At 38.9% G+C, this 15,681-nt stretch overlaps 1 protein-coding gene across 1 annotated transcript in view; it reads left to right on the top strand.

Annotated features, from left to right (window-relative positions):
* Positions 1 to 15,681, top strand: part of ADAMTS19 (ADAM metallopeptidase with thrombospondin type 1 motif 19) — a gene marked incomplete at both ends in the record, with an annotated part of 135,280 nt that overhangs the window by 23,973 nt on the left and 95,626 nt on the right. The window contains 4 exons of the mRNA XM_082301819.1: positions 1,903 to 2,068; positions 9,713 to 9,885; positions 10,826 to 10,909; positions 11,733 to 11,890. Of these exons, the coding sequence (XP_082157945.1) occupies positions 1,903 to 2,068; positions 9,713 to 9,885; positions 10,826 to 10,909; positions 11,733 to 11,890 (581 nt within the window). The remainder of the gene's footprint in view (positions 1 to 1,902; positions 2,069 to 9,712; positions 9,886 to 10,825; positions 10,910 to 11,732; positions 11,891 to 15,681) is intronic.

The following is a 15,681-nucleotide window of genomic DNA, read 5'->3' as shown; positions in this document are numbered from 1 at the left end:
TAAACTTCAGTCTATGCAAGGACCTGGAAGAAAACATTAAATGTTGGTCCTAGCAAAACTTTTCAGAATGTCTAGGTGGCAATCTGAAGGACATAATCTTAAAGCCCTGGTTTCATTTTGCAGCAAAGAGAATGAAGACGGAAGAAATGTGGCAAATGTTCTATGATTGAGTCTTTGTTCAGGAGGGACTAAGGCCTTGCTTTTTGCTGGTGGACAGGGGAAACTTGCAGCACTACCTAATGGGCTGCTGTTCCTGTTCTATATTCAGTTTATCACCATCTTTCATATACTAAATAATTATTAAAAAAAGTAAAAAAGTCTATGCCTGAGTGAAATTCAACATCAGACATAAAAATAAAATGAAAAGTGATTTGTGCATTTTACTGATGTTTGAGAACTATGCTTTTAAATAAAAATTCATTTCACATCATTTATAGTTTATGTAAGACAAGTTTAATTGTTATGTAAAAGTAGCATTTTTCAAGATACATGGAAGTGTTATCTTGTAGGTGTACAGAAAGTAATTAGCAATACATTCCTAGCTAATCTTCCAGTGTGTGACATTTAAAGTTCCTGGTGAACTGAATCTATAATGTAAATGCAAAAAGGAAAAGGAACAGCTAAAACCCCAGATACTTTTGCATTTGTGTGCAATGTTAGTGATGACCTTTCAACATCTCTTCAGCATTCTGTAGTGTAGCTGATTGAAAAAATTAAATGTATGTATTGACATTTATTTCATGTGATTGTGCAGAAAGATTGTTGGGTTTTTTCTTTTAAAAGTATTGTGTTTGAATGAAATTGTGTTTTGTACCAGTTAAAAATTTTGGTTTAGTTTTCTTCCTTGGGTCAGAATATTTTTGGATGGTTTATTCATCTGTCAGGCAGGATTTCCAATGTGATAATGGCACCTACATAATTCCAGAAGAACAAAATTATTTTCTGTTTCTCTCCATTGATGCTATAGAAACATACAGAAGAGCTCTCTGCTTCTCTTAGCCAAATACATCACATTGTTTTGTTTCTGTAGCAAAACAGTATAACAGGTTTAAGCTTAGAGAATGAGGAAATTAACTGTCAGTCATGCTGATGCGGGGAACAAAACCCCACAAAACCTTGCTGTCTCCAGCTTTACTCTTGATAGGAACTTGTGTGCATTGGCAGCTTAACAGTTTGAGCTGAGTTTTATTTGTGTGGTATTTATGTAAGTATGTTATACAGTATTATTTTTTTAGCTTTGGCTACAGTCTTGTAATATTAGATGTGCACCTGGTGTGTTAACTTTTCTTGTATGTTTGTGTGTATAAATATGTTGGGATGGGGGAAGAGTTAACCAACTAAATGGCTGTATTCATATATTTTTCTGGTGTAACTGCTGGAAACCAAGAAGGTATTTCTGCCTTTTTTTAAATAGTTTTGGGTTTTCTTAGTTTGAAAAAGAGTAAAAAGAGTGCCGTGAGAATTCTTTTCCATCCTCACATTTGTTCAAGATGTATTCACATGCCTTATGTTGTTCCTGTTATTTCATTAAATATAGTTATCTAAAAATGTGACAATAATAAACAATAAAACCAGTGTATAGACTTTTCTGTACATGCTGTACATATATAAATGACCCCCTGGGTCTCCCAAAGTAAACTTTTAACATTCCATATCTTTTACTGTGCATATGCTACTGGCATGTAGCCACCCACCCACCCAGATTTAGCTGAAATAAATGAAATTTATTCTGGTTCATTTAAGTAGAAAACTTGTAAAATACAAAGGTACTCACTTTGCTCATAAGGTTACTAAAACAAAGTGTTTTCTTAAATGGAGTTTTGTGGGGTTTTTTCCTCCTGCAGGACTGTGCACAACTCAATAAATTCTTACCTTATATGTTCCTTTTGTTTTCCTTTGCAGATGGGGTTTATACAGATTAATGAGGACTTCATATTTATTGAGCCACTCAACCGCACTTTGGCTGTGACAGGACATGCACACAGGGTGTACAGACGAAAAAGATCCATAGAGGAGAAAATTTCTGAAAAGCCACCTTCTCAGAATCAGTACTGTGGTGTTGTTACAGGTAATATACAAATCGCACTGAAAAGTTGTAATATTGCAAATATATTTTTAAGAAAAACAGATAGTAGTTAAAAAAGAACCCTGACAAAAGCATATCTGATTACTCTTGTAGCAGTACCCTATGGTGGACTCCGAGGTGGCATGCTGAGGCTGCAGTTTCGCTTGTTGGGAGAGGGAATGGATGCTGCTTCTTAATATGCTTTTGTATTTGAAAGCAGAAATCTTCAGGGCATTTTTAAATTCACCTTAATACTTAAAATCTATTTTCTGTCCCTCTCTGTCTTCAGAGCTGCTTAAATTGCACTATGTGCAGTGCTTGTACTTAATTTTCTGTTTTAAAACACAGTTAAGGAGAACTTCCTGGTTTTGTTTAGTAAAGTTGTTAACTTCCAAATGTGTCTGAATTTATAAGTGTTTTTGTTCTATGAATGACACTTAGAAGATGTGTATGAAACAATCCTAAAGCATCTTCCTCAATGGCAGGTAGAACTTTTTTGAGGCAGTAGGGTTTCAACAGAAGTTTGGGACATAGTGATGACTTCATAGTTTTCAGTGGAGAAGGGAAAAAATGGCTTTTGTGAAAGATGACATTTCGTTTTTTCTGCTTCATCATCAGCTCTCATTGTCTAAAGGGTTCTTCTCGGTCCTTTGACCTCAGCATGAGCTGGGGGTGTTTCTAATCTTGTTGTGAGAAATTATTTTTCTCCTAGGAAATAAACCAGAATAAGTGATTCTTAGATCAGATTTTTAGGCATGTTTTTCTTGTATAAATGAGATCCTAGCAAAATGCAAAGAAATGGCAGAAGTGGCACCTGGATTATATGACATTTGGGATGAGGCAGAAGGAACTAAGTTATTTCAAGTAGGAGAGGAAAGATAAAGGGAAGGATGCAGCTGCAGTTTTCTGGTGCCTAAGGGTCTGCAGAGAGAGGATGAAGCCAGACATTCCTTAGAGGTATGCTGTGGCAGACAACAGTTGTAACTTGTGTTCAAGGACATTTCAATTTCCATAAGGAAAAAAAAATCTCAGTAAGAATGCTTAGCACTGAAGAGGTTGACTAGAGAGGCTGTTGAGTCCACATCCCCAGGTATTTATAAAGCATGGCTGGAAACGGCTCTAAGAGAGCTGATTATACTTTGACACTTGCACTGACTTGAGCAGCAGGTTGGACTAGCTGCCCTCTGGAGATCATTTTCAGCCTAAACTTTTCCATGGCTGTCTGATCCTTCCTGAACATTTATACTGCTCTGTCCATTCTATATAGTTACAGAATAAATGTGGCAGGTTTTGTGGTGGAGTTTTTTTCCATTTTGGAAGTATTGTTTTTATAGTTAGGCATCCATTTGAAACCAAAGATAAAGTAGCAAAGCAAGGCTCTTTTTGCAGCAGGATGAAATAAATGACACATACTTCCTCCAGTGGCTCTATATTACTTTTCTAGGCATTGTACTACATTGACACTGCTTATCTGAAAGTTAAATTTTCTGTATTAGTAAAGGTTGTTCACATTAAGTAAAGCTGTTTATTTCTCCCTATTAATGAAAAGTGTTGTAGGGTATGCATGCCTGCATATGTATGGCAATGAGAAAGAGAAAATGAAAAGTATGCATGGTGTATGCACTGTGAAAGGTGGGGAGGAGTATCTGACGTAGCAAACTGTGATGGGTATGAAAGTGAGTAAAGATGCAAACTCCTTTGTAAGGACATTATTCTTCTGTGATGTTCATTATCAAATATCCCCTCTAAAATGGGAAAGTCAGCTTATTCTTTTGTAATAATCTTACACTCAAAGCTTTGATTTGTTGTAAATAATCTGTCAACCGAGAATCAAATATCTGCTTGAAGGAAGTTTCATTATACTTACTACCAGCTTTGAAATTTCAGAAGAGTTCAAGCTGTGCATAACTGAGTAGCATCTTCTGACACAATGTTATTGCCAGGGACTATAAATATCTGCAGTTTCTAACTGATGCTGTTGTTCTAGCAAGACCAGTCCCTCAGTCCACTGCTACAGGTTGTTTTACTGAGACGGACTGCAGTATGCTTAAAATTTTCTGTCTATGCTGGGAGGAATTTGTTCGTGTGACATGAAGTTAGTTAATATCACCAAGATATTCATACTACAGACACAGCCTTAAAGGTGAATTGAAGCATCAAAAATAAACCTTTACATAAATATTTGAAGATTCTAAGTCAAATAATAAGCTAAGTAGATCAATTAAACAAAAATAAAACAGATGAGTGTGTGGGGCTCTGAGATAGTCTCAGCTGCCTTTGGTAGAGGTGTAGCTGTGTGACATAGAGCAACTACAACCTTGGTGACACAGCAACTTCTCTGCAATATGGTCCTACCTTACAACCGTATCTCTTGCTTCTACAGTACTTGTGTGTCAGAAGAGGGACAGGTATTTCTGCTGCTGGTTTTGATCCAAATCGATCTCAAAGGCTGGCTACCTATCAAGTAAATGAGTATTGCCAGTGATGAACTGTAATTATTAGAATGAATGAATGTCTGTGCTGGAGGTGCTGAAGGATCACTATTGGGAATAATAGCTTTTCATGGAGAACTAGCAAAGGCAATCAAAGAAGGTATTGTTTGTTGTCCATTAACCACTGAGGGGTGGATTGAAAGTTGCTACACAGCCAAAATTGTTTGGAGAGAACAAAGAACTTGTTTTTGTGAATGGGGTGGTTTTCTTATTAATTAGGCGAGGGAAAGAATCATACTGACAGAAGCAGATGCTTTCTTGGTTGTTGACAGTGTGCATGTATATAATTTTGTTGAAAGTGTGTATGATTTATTTACATATATAAGCCAGTTGCACATCCACAGACCTTACACTCCACACCTGTCTTTAGCACATGGCCCATGAAACCTTTAAAAGAAACCAATTCAGAAGTGTGTTACAGAAAAAATGTGAGAGAAGCAGTTGTAATTAGAGCAAAGGGCCACACTGGGAAGCTAAGATATTTTTCTTCTTCCTAATCTGAAGCACTTGTTCCAGACTGAAGTTGTTTGTACAGTGAACTGAAGTCATGGTCAAGGCATGGGGCATGTTGAGAAAAAAGAAATCTCTTACCCAGGATATGAAAAATGTGAATTTCGAATCCCCTCTGAATTTGTGAGATTGGAAGACTCCTCTTCTACTTCTTAGATCTGGCAATAAATAACATACTGTCCTACAAGTGTGCTTTTCCTCTTAGAACAATATCATTTTGCAGGAAAAAGCCAGCTAAGTTTCACTGAATCAAAAGCAGAAGTTTTACATTTTGGGATGTAGACTGCGCAGTCAGCTGGGAGAGCTGTGTTGATTCTTTCTCTACAGCCTGTTTCTATGTGATAGTCTTGCAGTAAAATGTGCAAACAATCCAGGTCATGGATGTATGAGATTGTGTCAGATGGAGACTGGTGCTACTTGAGGTGTTCGTTTCTACTCCAGAAAAAAGTTGTCACTCTGTAGAAAAGTATTTGAATCCCTGATCAAATTACAATGGAGGTATAGCTCATGTCTTGCTAAGCTCCTGAATATTCCTTATGTAGGCAGAATGCTGCAATTTCCGTATGACTAGGTTACCCCCTGGGGAGTGGTGGTGATTCCCCTGTAGTCTGGGCCTCATGTGCATGTACTCAGGAAATGCTTTTGTGCCTGAGGACTTGAAGGTGTGCAGGAGTCCTGTAGTCAGAGCCTCTTCTTAGTGGCTCACATACTTTATGTAACCTGTGATTACAGTAGCTGGATTTTAATCTCTCTAAATTTTTTTAGGGTGGGGTTATTGTTTTGTTAGCATTCTTGTTGTTTTCTCTTAATTGCCTATTTTATGTCAAATGTCCTTGCTGCAGTATTTTTAGCCATCTTGCTGGAGTAATGCAGTATTCCTAGCTTTCCTTTCACTCAACTGTGTTTAAATAATATATGAATATGGAATCTTCTTATTTTCCATAGTTGCACAAAATAGAGGTCTTACTGCACACAGAACCCTCCTGTAGAATTTATTTTTTATTTTGGCAATGTAATTAAAGTTTTAAGATTAATTAATGCATCTTTATTCTGACTTTTATCTTGATAGCACATGCGTTATTGATGTAGCTGGGTTTTTTGTTAGCAGTTGTTATCTCTTACATACTTTGCCTTCAATAATGACCAGTTCTTTGTAATTTTTACTTATTAATGAGTATATAAAGAAACAATTGATTTTGTCTAAAGCCTCTTTTGCTTGTTATGTGGCAGCAAATGTGGCAGTTGTTTGAATACCAGTAGTACCAAAATTACTAATTCCATTTATCTAAAGTTCTTCGAGAAGAGCTACAGTTTTCAGATAAATGAGATCTCGTGATGGGGATTTCTGCCAGCAATTTGGAAAAGGTTGGCTGGCCAAGAACAGATTGTCCATTGGTTTGTTAATGGGAGAGATATCTAAGGCAAATGATGGGCAGACAGCTTGTCTGTAGAGCTGGGTAGTCTTCTCATCCACTGCAATCCCAAAAGACAGAGGTTTCAACAGTTTATGGGACCACAGTGTTCTTAGTGTTTAGCACAATGATGTATTTTATTGTGGACTGTCAGTTCTGAATAGAAATGCACTCCTAGCTATAACTTTAAGAGAGATGTATTAAGAGACTTCTCTGTACATGCTAAGGTTAAATTTAAAGTTTCCAATCACTAGCTGCTGTTTTTTACAAAGAAGTGAACAGTGAATAAACTGTTGCTGGAAGCTGCACTGTCCCTAGGAGGAAGGCAGATTAACCAGGTGGCTTATAAGAGATCTTTTTTAACCCAAATGAGTTTACTTTTTAGACTTAGATATATAGCTTACCCTTGCAGCTTTAGATGTTTGTATGGTAAGCCATAGCTATATAGCTTATAGGAGGTGGGTTTTTTGGCACAAATACTAACACTGCGGTTTTATTAGAAATTATCCTCAAAAGAGCGATGAAAACACGTATGGTGTTTTATAAACTGGGCTGTAGATCCACAGTTAGCAAACATGAATAAGGCTAGAGTGTAGCAGAAGTTATAAGGCTAAGCAAGTGTCTAAAGGATCAAAGTAAGAACTTTAATTTTAGATAGCCTGAATTTATAAGCTCTTTCTAGGTAATCAAACACCAAACATTTATGTCTGCAGAATACATACTTTTTTCTTTTAGTGTGTTAGTAAGTCTTACACTGTCACCAGTTGTAGGGGGATCAGTAAGATCTTCTCAGATGTAGTGGGATGGACTAAATCATTCACATACATAATCTTTTATGAATGATACAGAAAGAGATACACAGCATTTTTTAAGCGTGCATAATTTATGTGTTACATTGAAAAATATATCTCTATATTGTATTTACATAAAACCTGTATTAAACATATATTTAAATCACAGACCCCTCTTCCACTGGTATTTTATATGTTAAGTTTAATTTGTGAGTTAATTGACTTTGTGAGTTCGTTCGCACTTTCCTGAAGAGTGACTTATTTTTTGGAGAGTGGTCATGTATGTGAGGAATGAGACAACTCTTAGTAAAAATTAAAATAATTTATTAAAACTGGAAAAATTGAAAATTACAAAAATTAGCAAAACAGAAAAATTTGGGATCCTAGTGGCTCAGGAGGTATGCCCCAGGAGCGCAGGAATTTGAGATCTTCAGGCTAAGACAGCACTGGACCTGTGGTGGAAAAACCTGCAGTGCTGGGCTGATTTTTAGCTAATCCAAAAGTCAAAGGAAAAAATTATTAAAGGCTCCTTAATAGAGTAAGGCTTTAATACCCAACACTGGCATCGACCACACCTAATGTGCAGAGGTCTGCACTGCTCTGAGGCTTGCCTCCTTGTTTTATAGTGCCTTTGCTCCACCCCAGTCCGCCCACAGCCTGCCCACAGACCGCCCACAGCCCGCCCACAGCACACCCCTTTGGTCCAAAGTGATTGGTGCTTCCCTTTTGACAGATCATCTCTGTCTACCAATAGCTCGTCGTTGTCAGGGGGGGGTAGTAGCAGCTCAAGCAAGGGTGGTAACATGCCCTCATTAAGATTCAGGTTGCCATGGAGCTTGCCTGCAGAATAATGGCTATGGGGCTAAAAACAGCTGTTGGCTGTTAGAAACTGGGGTTTTGGAGTTGGTCCTGAGACTAAAGTGCAAAGTAAAACCCTTAAAAAAATACTAAAAATACGTCTAATACATCTTAAAACATTTGTAAAAGTAGACAATGAACATGGGAGAAACAACTCTTACAGTGTACAAGTGGTTTAAAGTTTGAAAAGGGATTTTTAACTGGGAAACTTTTAACTGGGGGATTTTAACTGGGACTGGTGCAGATAAACTACTTTGAGCAAGTGAAAGCACTAATAATAGAACTTGATTTTTGTACCTGGGCTGATGGGTTAACTTTAACATTCAATTAAAAAAAATATTAACTCAGAATTAACTAATTAAAGCACTTAACATACAAAGACCAAGCTAATTAAGGATTTCATATATGACAATGTATTATAAAATGCAGTGCAGAAGCTTTCCTATTGAAGATGAGATTGATTAATTGCAAAACATTTCCTCAAAATTTCTGAATATTTGATTGTTTCCAGAACATAACTGTCATTTCAAACATCACATTTTTTGCTAAAGAAAGCCTGATATTCCATTGTGGATGCTGGGAAAAACTTCATTTCATTCATTCAATGACCTCGGTCCCAGAAGCTTCACATCCACTCAAAATGATCTAACAAAATTTGGCTATTACAACAAGGAGTTTAATTTTGCATTCTGTTTTAAATTAGATTATTTAAAATGGCATTGCTAGCTGCTGTCTGTAAATCTGACCACCTTCTGGCTTGAACAGTTTCTGTGTAATTGGGGGGGAGTTAATATATGTTGTAGTAGTAATGGGGATTTTGTTGGGTTTTTGGAGGGGAAACTTAAAATTAACACCATCAGTAACCTCAACCTTACCATAAATATAACATGTTTTCAATTTGTAGCTTTCTGTAGATTTGGAGGCCTGTTTCTAGGGTTTGGTTTTGTTACTTTGCTTCAGCTGCTTATAATGACATCAGCACTGACTTTGAAGTCGTGTCAGTAAAAATTCACTTTTTTGTTTCTAACAAACCTGTATCATTCTCTGTCATTCACCTGAAATATTCTTTCCTCTTTGCAAATCATGGAATTGTTGCATGTATTTACCTAATACATGATTTTATGGCAAATCTGTATTTGTTGTCTTGTATGCTAAGATACAATGACATCAAGATATTTTCTCTGTGATTTATGAAGATGGACAGACAACAATTCTGCAATGTCAGTGAGACTATTTTTCCTTCAGATCCAACATGAGTTGCGTTTTCTCCCACAAACCAGAGTGAGACACATATTCTTTTTATAAATATGTTAGGTGAAAGGATGCAAATAATCTTTCTGACTTTATTTGAAAAGATGGATAAAATTTCTGTTTTCTTGGTATGAGCTAATATTTATACTTAGTATAGACCTTCAGTATGAGCCTTAGCATTGGCAGAGGCAAATAAGCATATATATATTAAAATCTATAGCTATTACTTTCCATATAATGAGAGTTATAACATAGCCAAGAGTAACAAATCCTAAAAAGTACTGCAGGGGTAGTTTGATGGATGAGTTTCTCAAGTGCTGTTTTGGTTTACAGATAAAAGAAAATCCAAGAATCAAAAGGTGTCAGAAGGTGGAAGAGGAAAGCGATACTCTTACAAGTTACCTCAGGAGTACAACATAGAAACTGTTGTGGTGGCAGATCCAGCTATGGTTTCGTATCATGGAACAGATGCTGCCAGAAGATTTATTCTAACCATCTTAAACATGGTAGGAAATATAAAACTAATTTTGATCTTTTGCCAACAGTTCATGCCCAGCAGGCTTATTTAATTACTCCTTCTAATGATTCTGACTGAACACCTGTAAGGGACAGTTAGTACATGACCATCAGCAGGCTGTCAAGACTTAGCCCATATGTTTTGCAGCAGAAAACCATGATGCTGCAGACTTATCTGTACTGTCATACATCTCAGGGAAGCCTGGAAGTGAGAGAACAAGATAAATTTTTGGTTAGAAGCTCATGGTGTTGTTGGAAAGGTTGGAATATTGGGTAGTTTCTGATCACCTATGCTTGTTAAGGAGATATTTTCATTTCATGACATTTTCCTCTTCCAGGAAGAGGATTTTGTGATCAATAGTGGTAGAAAAAAAAGAAAGAGTGATGGACATGGACAATTACATTCCCTTCTGGATCCATCTGGAGCTATAGTGCACTCATTTGGTGCATAAAGCAGTGAAAAATAGCATCTGTAGTATACAAGGAAAGATTGTTCTAAAGAAGGGGAGCATAGGCTGAACAATTAATATAAGAAGGATAGGAAGAATCAGAGGTTAGCTCAGACCACTTGGTCCCTGATCATGGATTTAACTGAATAGAAATTTTCATGTGAACAGTATTAAATATGCGTGTAAATATTTGGAGAAACAGGCTACAGTTTATAAAGTGGCCATGGCCATTCAGAGGATAATGTGTATTTTTATGTCCCTGGAATGATATTGCCTAAGCTCTGTTTTTCCTTCAGAAGACCAACGTAGTACATTATCTTAATGCTCTGTTCAAATTACGGAAAATATAACAGTTGCAGTAGAATATGAGAGTTTTGAGGTTCTTTGGGGTTCTGTTGTTTTTAGCATACAGTGTTGTGTTGTTTTTAGTGTACGTGCAATACAAGTTCATATTTTTATTTGTTGGTTTTTTCTGTCTTAGGTTTTTAATCTTTTCCAACACAAGAGTCTTGGACTACAAGTAAATCTTCGGGTGACTAAGCTTGTTCTCCTTCATGAGACTCCAGTAAGTATTTATGATGTTTGTCTTAGCCTGTAGAGGGTAATGCTACTTATCTTGTTGGTCCACAAAAGCTTGCAATATTAATGAACTTTAATGGCTAAAAAAATTTGTCAGTTAACTTTTGTATATTATTTAGTGATTTGCACTGATGAGCAGCCCCAGATTAACCTTCTCCTAATTTGAGTGCTGCATGTATTGAAACTTGTCTGTGCTTACAATTAAAAATCAACTGAAGTTTCTATGTGGAAATCAGGTAGATCTTAAGAAAATCTGCTTCTGCTCTGCATTTTGTGCATTCACGTATCTCAATAGAAAAATAGTCTTTAAGCCCAATGGATAGTAGAAGGAGGACTGATGTTCTCTGTTGGCCAATCCCTAGACAAATAGAAGCTGATACAGCACTTAGTTCATAAGGAAATGAGATTCCCTTAACAATAGTTCTAATTTAAAATATTATAATCTTCCAGTGAATAAGTAAGTATTTCTTTCTCCAGTTCCTCTCAGTAGTTGGAGTAATCTCATTTCACGTTCAAATTCTGAATCTTAACGTCATTATACTTTTCCTCACTATGGATAATGAAAAATCATCAAATAAATAAGACAAGAGTTTGAGTGAACAGATGCATGTACACTGTCAATGCACTGTCTTCATTTGTATCTTTAACATGAGAAAAAGGTATTTTCTGCTCCTGAATTTTGAGTTATTTTGCTGTGGATATATTATCTCATAAAAAGCAGAATAGTTTTAGTAACTCAGTCAAAAAATGCTCTGAATTCTATTTACAGAATCCTAGTTTTAATAAAATGAATTGTTTTTTATTTCCAGGCAGATATGTATATTGGACATCATGGGGAGAAAATGCTGGAAAGCTTTTGTAAATGGCAACATGAAGAATTTGGCAAGAAGAATGATATACACTTAGAAATGTCTACAAGCTGGGGAGAAGACATGTCTTCAGTTGATGCAGCCATACTGATCACAAGGTAAAGTAGTGAAAGATGAGCATTAAAAAATAGGCATAACACCAGTGTGAACGTAGATTGAAGTAGATGGCCAACTGTAGTGGTTTGGCCCAAAATACTCATTACTGTTTATCTTCTGTGAGATAAGAATTAGGAGAAACGCAAAGCAGGCACCAAACTTGAAAGAATATAAAGAAGTTTATTAACAGACCTAAAAGAGGGGAAAAAAAAAATTATACCACCTTCAGAGCTCTCCTCCTTCCCCCCACCTTCCTCCCTTCTCCCACTGACAATGTAAAAAGACAACCCTTAAGATGTTCAGTCTGTTTACTACTTCCATAATAACCTTGTTCAGTCCATTTAGAAAGAGAAGTCTCTTCTTTCTCGTGCTGTGAAAACATTATCACAACAAGACAGCCGCCCACTTCCAAATATTGTTCAGTCCATTTAGGAAGAGGAGTCTCTCTGCTCGCATGTGAGTCCTTTCCCCCGACTTGCAGCTTTTCCCGCAACTGCTTTCGAGGGTCCACTCTTGAAGTTTTTGGGGTACAATTTTAAGGTGGAGCCATTCAGAAACAAAAGTTGTCTTCACCCATCTCTGGGAGCATTTCATCTCTAAGAACAGAGGCCCTCTGCCTTCCCTGGGAGCAAAGGGTCCTCCTCATCTTCATCTTAAGAGCTATCTCTGGGAGATCTCTAGGAATTGAGGTTTTCTCCTTTCTCATTTGGAGCAAAAGTCCTCATCGATTCCATCTCTCCCTGTCCAAACTTCTCATGAAATTACAGCTGCATCAGCATCTGCCTATCTCAGTGCAGGTGCTTTTGCTTATGAGCTGAACACTCCACCCCCCATATCTTCATGAAATTACAACAGGATACTCTGATATATCATAGCTTCACAACAGAATTTCAGCTTTAAGCATCTCCTCTCTCTCTTCCCTCAGGTTTTCAGCTCTTCACAGCAGTAAAAGGGTTAATCTCACCTTGGCCTTGCAGCTGTGTGTCTTACCGCTGTTGGTCACCTGACCTCTGCCGGACAGCGGTGCCGCTTTTGCTGAAATCTTGGTCGAAGTGGAGGTGGGGGGAGTTCCGAGCTGCTCTGGCTGCCCACAGCCCTGCTGGGGGGGTCATCCTGGAGCCATGGCCCGGCCCGGCCTGGCCTGAGCAGGGGCCGGGCCCAGTGGCCCCCGAATGGGGCCCGCAGCCACCTGTCCCAGCGCCGGAAACGAGAGAGAGCTTGGAGGGGGAGTTTGTCTATTCTTAAGTGTGGATCACAGAGGCGGTCACAACTTTAAGTGGCTTAAAGAATTGTCCATATTCAAACTGGCCAGCTGATAGGTTCTATCAGGTCCCAGAGGAAGCTGTAAGCACCCCTTAGCAAGGACATCCCTTCTGGGACTATGCTTGCTAACCTATGGCTAACCTATGACACCAACACAGTAAGAATTCAGTTTGCAATGACAAAGGGAGCATTTTGAGGCATCTTGATCTCAAAGGTGTTGGTAAAGTGTTGGTAGAGGTGGTGCAGAAAGCAGTATTTCCCAGATGGTAAACGTTTGAAATGATTAATAGGTTACTTTCTTGTTTCTTCTTTGGCTCTATAGCTGAGGTCTTATCTGTATAGCAAAGGTTGGAATCCTTCATCCATGTGCCTTCATTTAAAAGAGGCAGCCCACACAGACCTGCAGATACTTTCATTCAAAACAGAAAACATATTTAAGCCTTTCAGAGCTAGATCAGCATTAGGCACATTACTGAGTTACGCGTTCCTCTTACTGACCTAGAGCTAGTATGTTTCATTGTGTGCAGAAGGTACTTCATGTACATGCTCAACATGTGCTCTGCAGCCACAAGGTTATGATTCCAGATCTGCAGTTCCTTGTAACTCTTTAAGTGTCAGGCATTTCACACATTGAGAAGGAAATAGGCCTCCAGTTCACCTCTTTTGTTCCAAGCAGGTACTGTCATGTTTTTGGCTGTAGGTGGTGCACAGGGGGATGCATGTTGGTGTTCATCCAGCATGCAGACACGATCCAGAGGAAAGGACATAATGATGATTCGACCAGCCCAGGGTTGGACTAAGTGCCATTTTTGAGGTGGAGCTTGGGCCGGATAACCTTCAGTGCTCCCTTCCAAAGAAAATTCCTGTGATTTGCTGTAGCAGAATACCACTGTGCAATCCCATGCTGGTCAGTGATGTGGTATCCTAAAACCATGTGTAAGCTTTACACTTACATGACAAAGCACTGTCACTGGGAACTTAATGCATTTTTCTTTTAGATTAGTTACATTCTGATTACTCCAATATCTATAGTGTATTTCAATTTTCTGAAGCAGAAAAATGCTTCCCTAAATTTTCCTGTTTTAGAGAGCTGGTCACTTACGGGAAGCAGGAAATTTAGAAATTTAGCTGTGGCAACAGCTTTGTTGCCATTTTTGCTGTTCAGTCCCTTATCTTTTCTTGGAAAAACCCCCACTTTTTACTCTATGTCATCCTTCTGTATTTAATGTGTATGGTTGTTTTATGGATAGCTGGGGCTTTGAGGGGGCAGATTAGTTTTCGTTACACATTAACACATTAGCTAAGCAGTAGCTAAGCTACCCACAAGCTCTTTTCGTCTTTGGTGGAAGACATGAGAAATGTTCTCTGCAGCAAATTTTCATTAGCTCGTCAGAAAGCATACTTGGGGTAACAGACTAGAAATAGATTTCGCAGATTAAGACCCCAAGCTGATTTTAGTAGTAGTGAGTGCATTGTGGGGCGGGGGGACGGGGGGGCGAAGTCTAGATGGAGAAGAAGAGAAGCAAGCAGTAAGAAAGAGTATAATGCAGCACTTGTGCTCGAAGCACGAGCTCTGGCGTGCCCCAGGTCAGAGAGAGTCCAGCTGCGTTCTTCTGTGCGTTGCTGAAGCGACTTCGGCATCAGGAAAAGAGCTGCTGGCTGAGCCAGCTAGCTGGCTTCTCGGCAGAGGAAACACGGCAGGAGCCGATGGTACCGGCTCACGTTAGCTCGGAGGCAAAGGAAGAGAGAGGCTGTTCTGGTCTGGCTCCTAACAGGTTTATTCTTAGGAGTTTCGCCACCTGAACAAGCTCGGAAGGGATGGAATGCGATGGGATCCTTCCCCGAGGCTTGTCCTCAGTTTTACAGGCAATTTGAAAACCGCGGTGAAAGGGGAAAACAACCAATGAGTTACAAGCCAGGAGGAGGATACAATTTAACAAGAACCACTGGGGGAAAGGCGAGAGTTACAACAGAGAACCAGCGAACAACCGAGTTACCGGGAATTTTCCCGAACCGGGGGAGGCGGCTTGGACCCGGGCACCGCCTGGGGGGGAGAGGCTTAGGCTTCTGAGCCGCCCCTTGACCCACCCCCTGAGCCTGCCTCTTCGGGAAACTCGATCCACGGGGTGCGCTGGGATTGATTGGCATCCTGCTGCCCCAGCCCTGCAGTGGGCTGGGTCACCGCAACAAGAGTAAACTTGGGCCAAGGCATAAAGGATATCTGAGTATCATATGTAGCATTGCGTTGATCAAGGTGGCTAAAGGGGAATAGACTTCCTTACATCTAGATGTTCCTTGTGACTGTTCAAGGATAATGAGCAATAGCATTCTGCTTGTTTGCTAGAAACCTTATCCCTGGGCTCTCTTTAATTGAGACAGCTGAGGCAGCTAGCAGTATCTGCAATAGCAGCAGCAGTTTGAGCGAGTATCAAATGCTTCAAGCCTGTATGGCCAGGAGAGTGAACCTAGGGCTGCATTCTTTAGCTGTAATATGTATCTTGTGAGTGGCAAGATGCTATAAAATAAATAA

Source organism: Coloeus monedula (genome assembly GCF_965178545.1).
Source record: "Coloeus monedula genome assembly, chromosome: Z".
Lineage (NCBI taxonomy): Eukaryota > Metazoa > Chordata > Aves > Passeriformes > Corvidae > Coloeus > Coloeus monedula.
The sequence above is the reverse complement of the archived record's forward strand: the minus strand, read 5'-3'. Positions and strand labels throughout refer to the sequence as shown.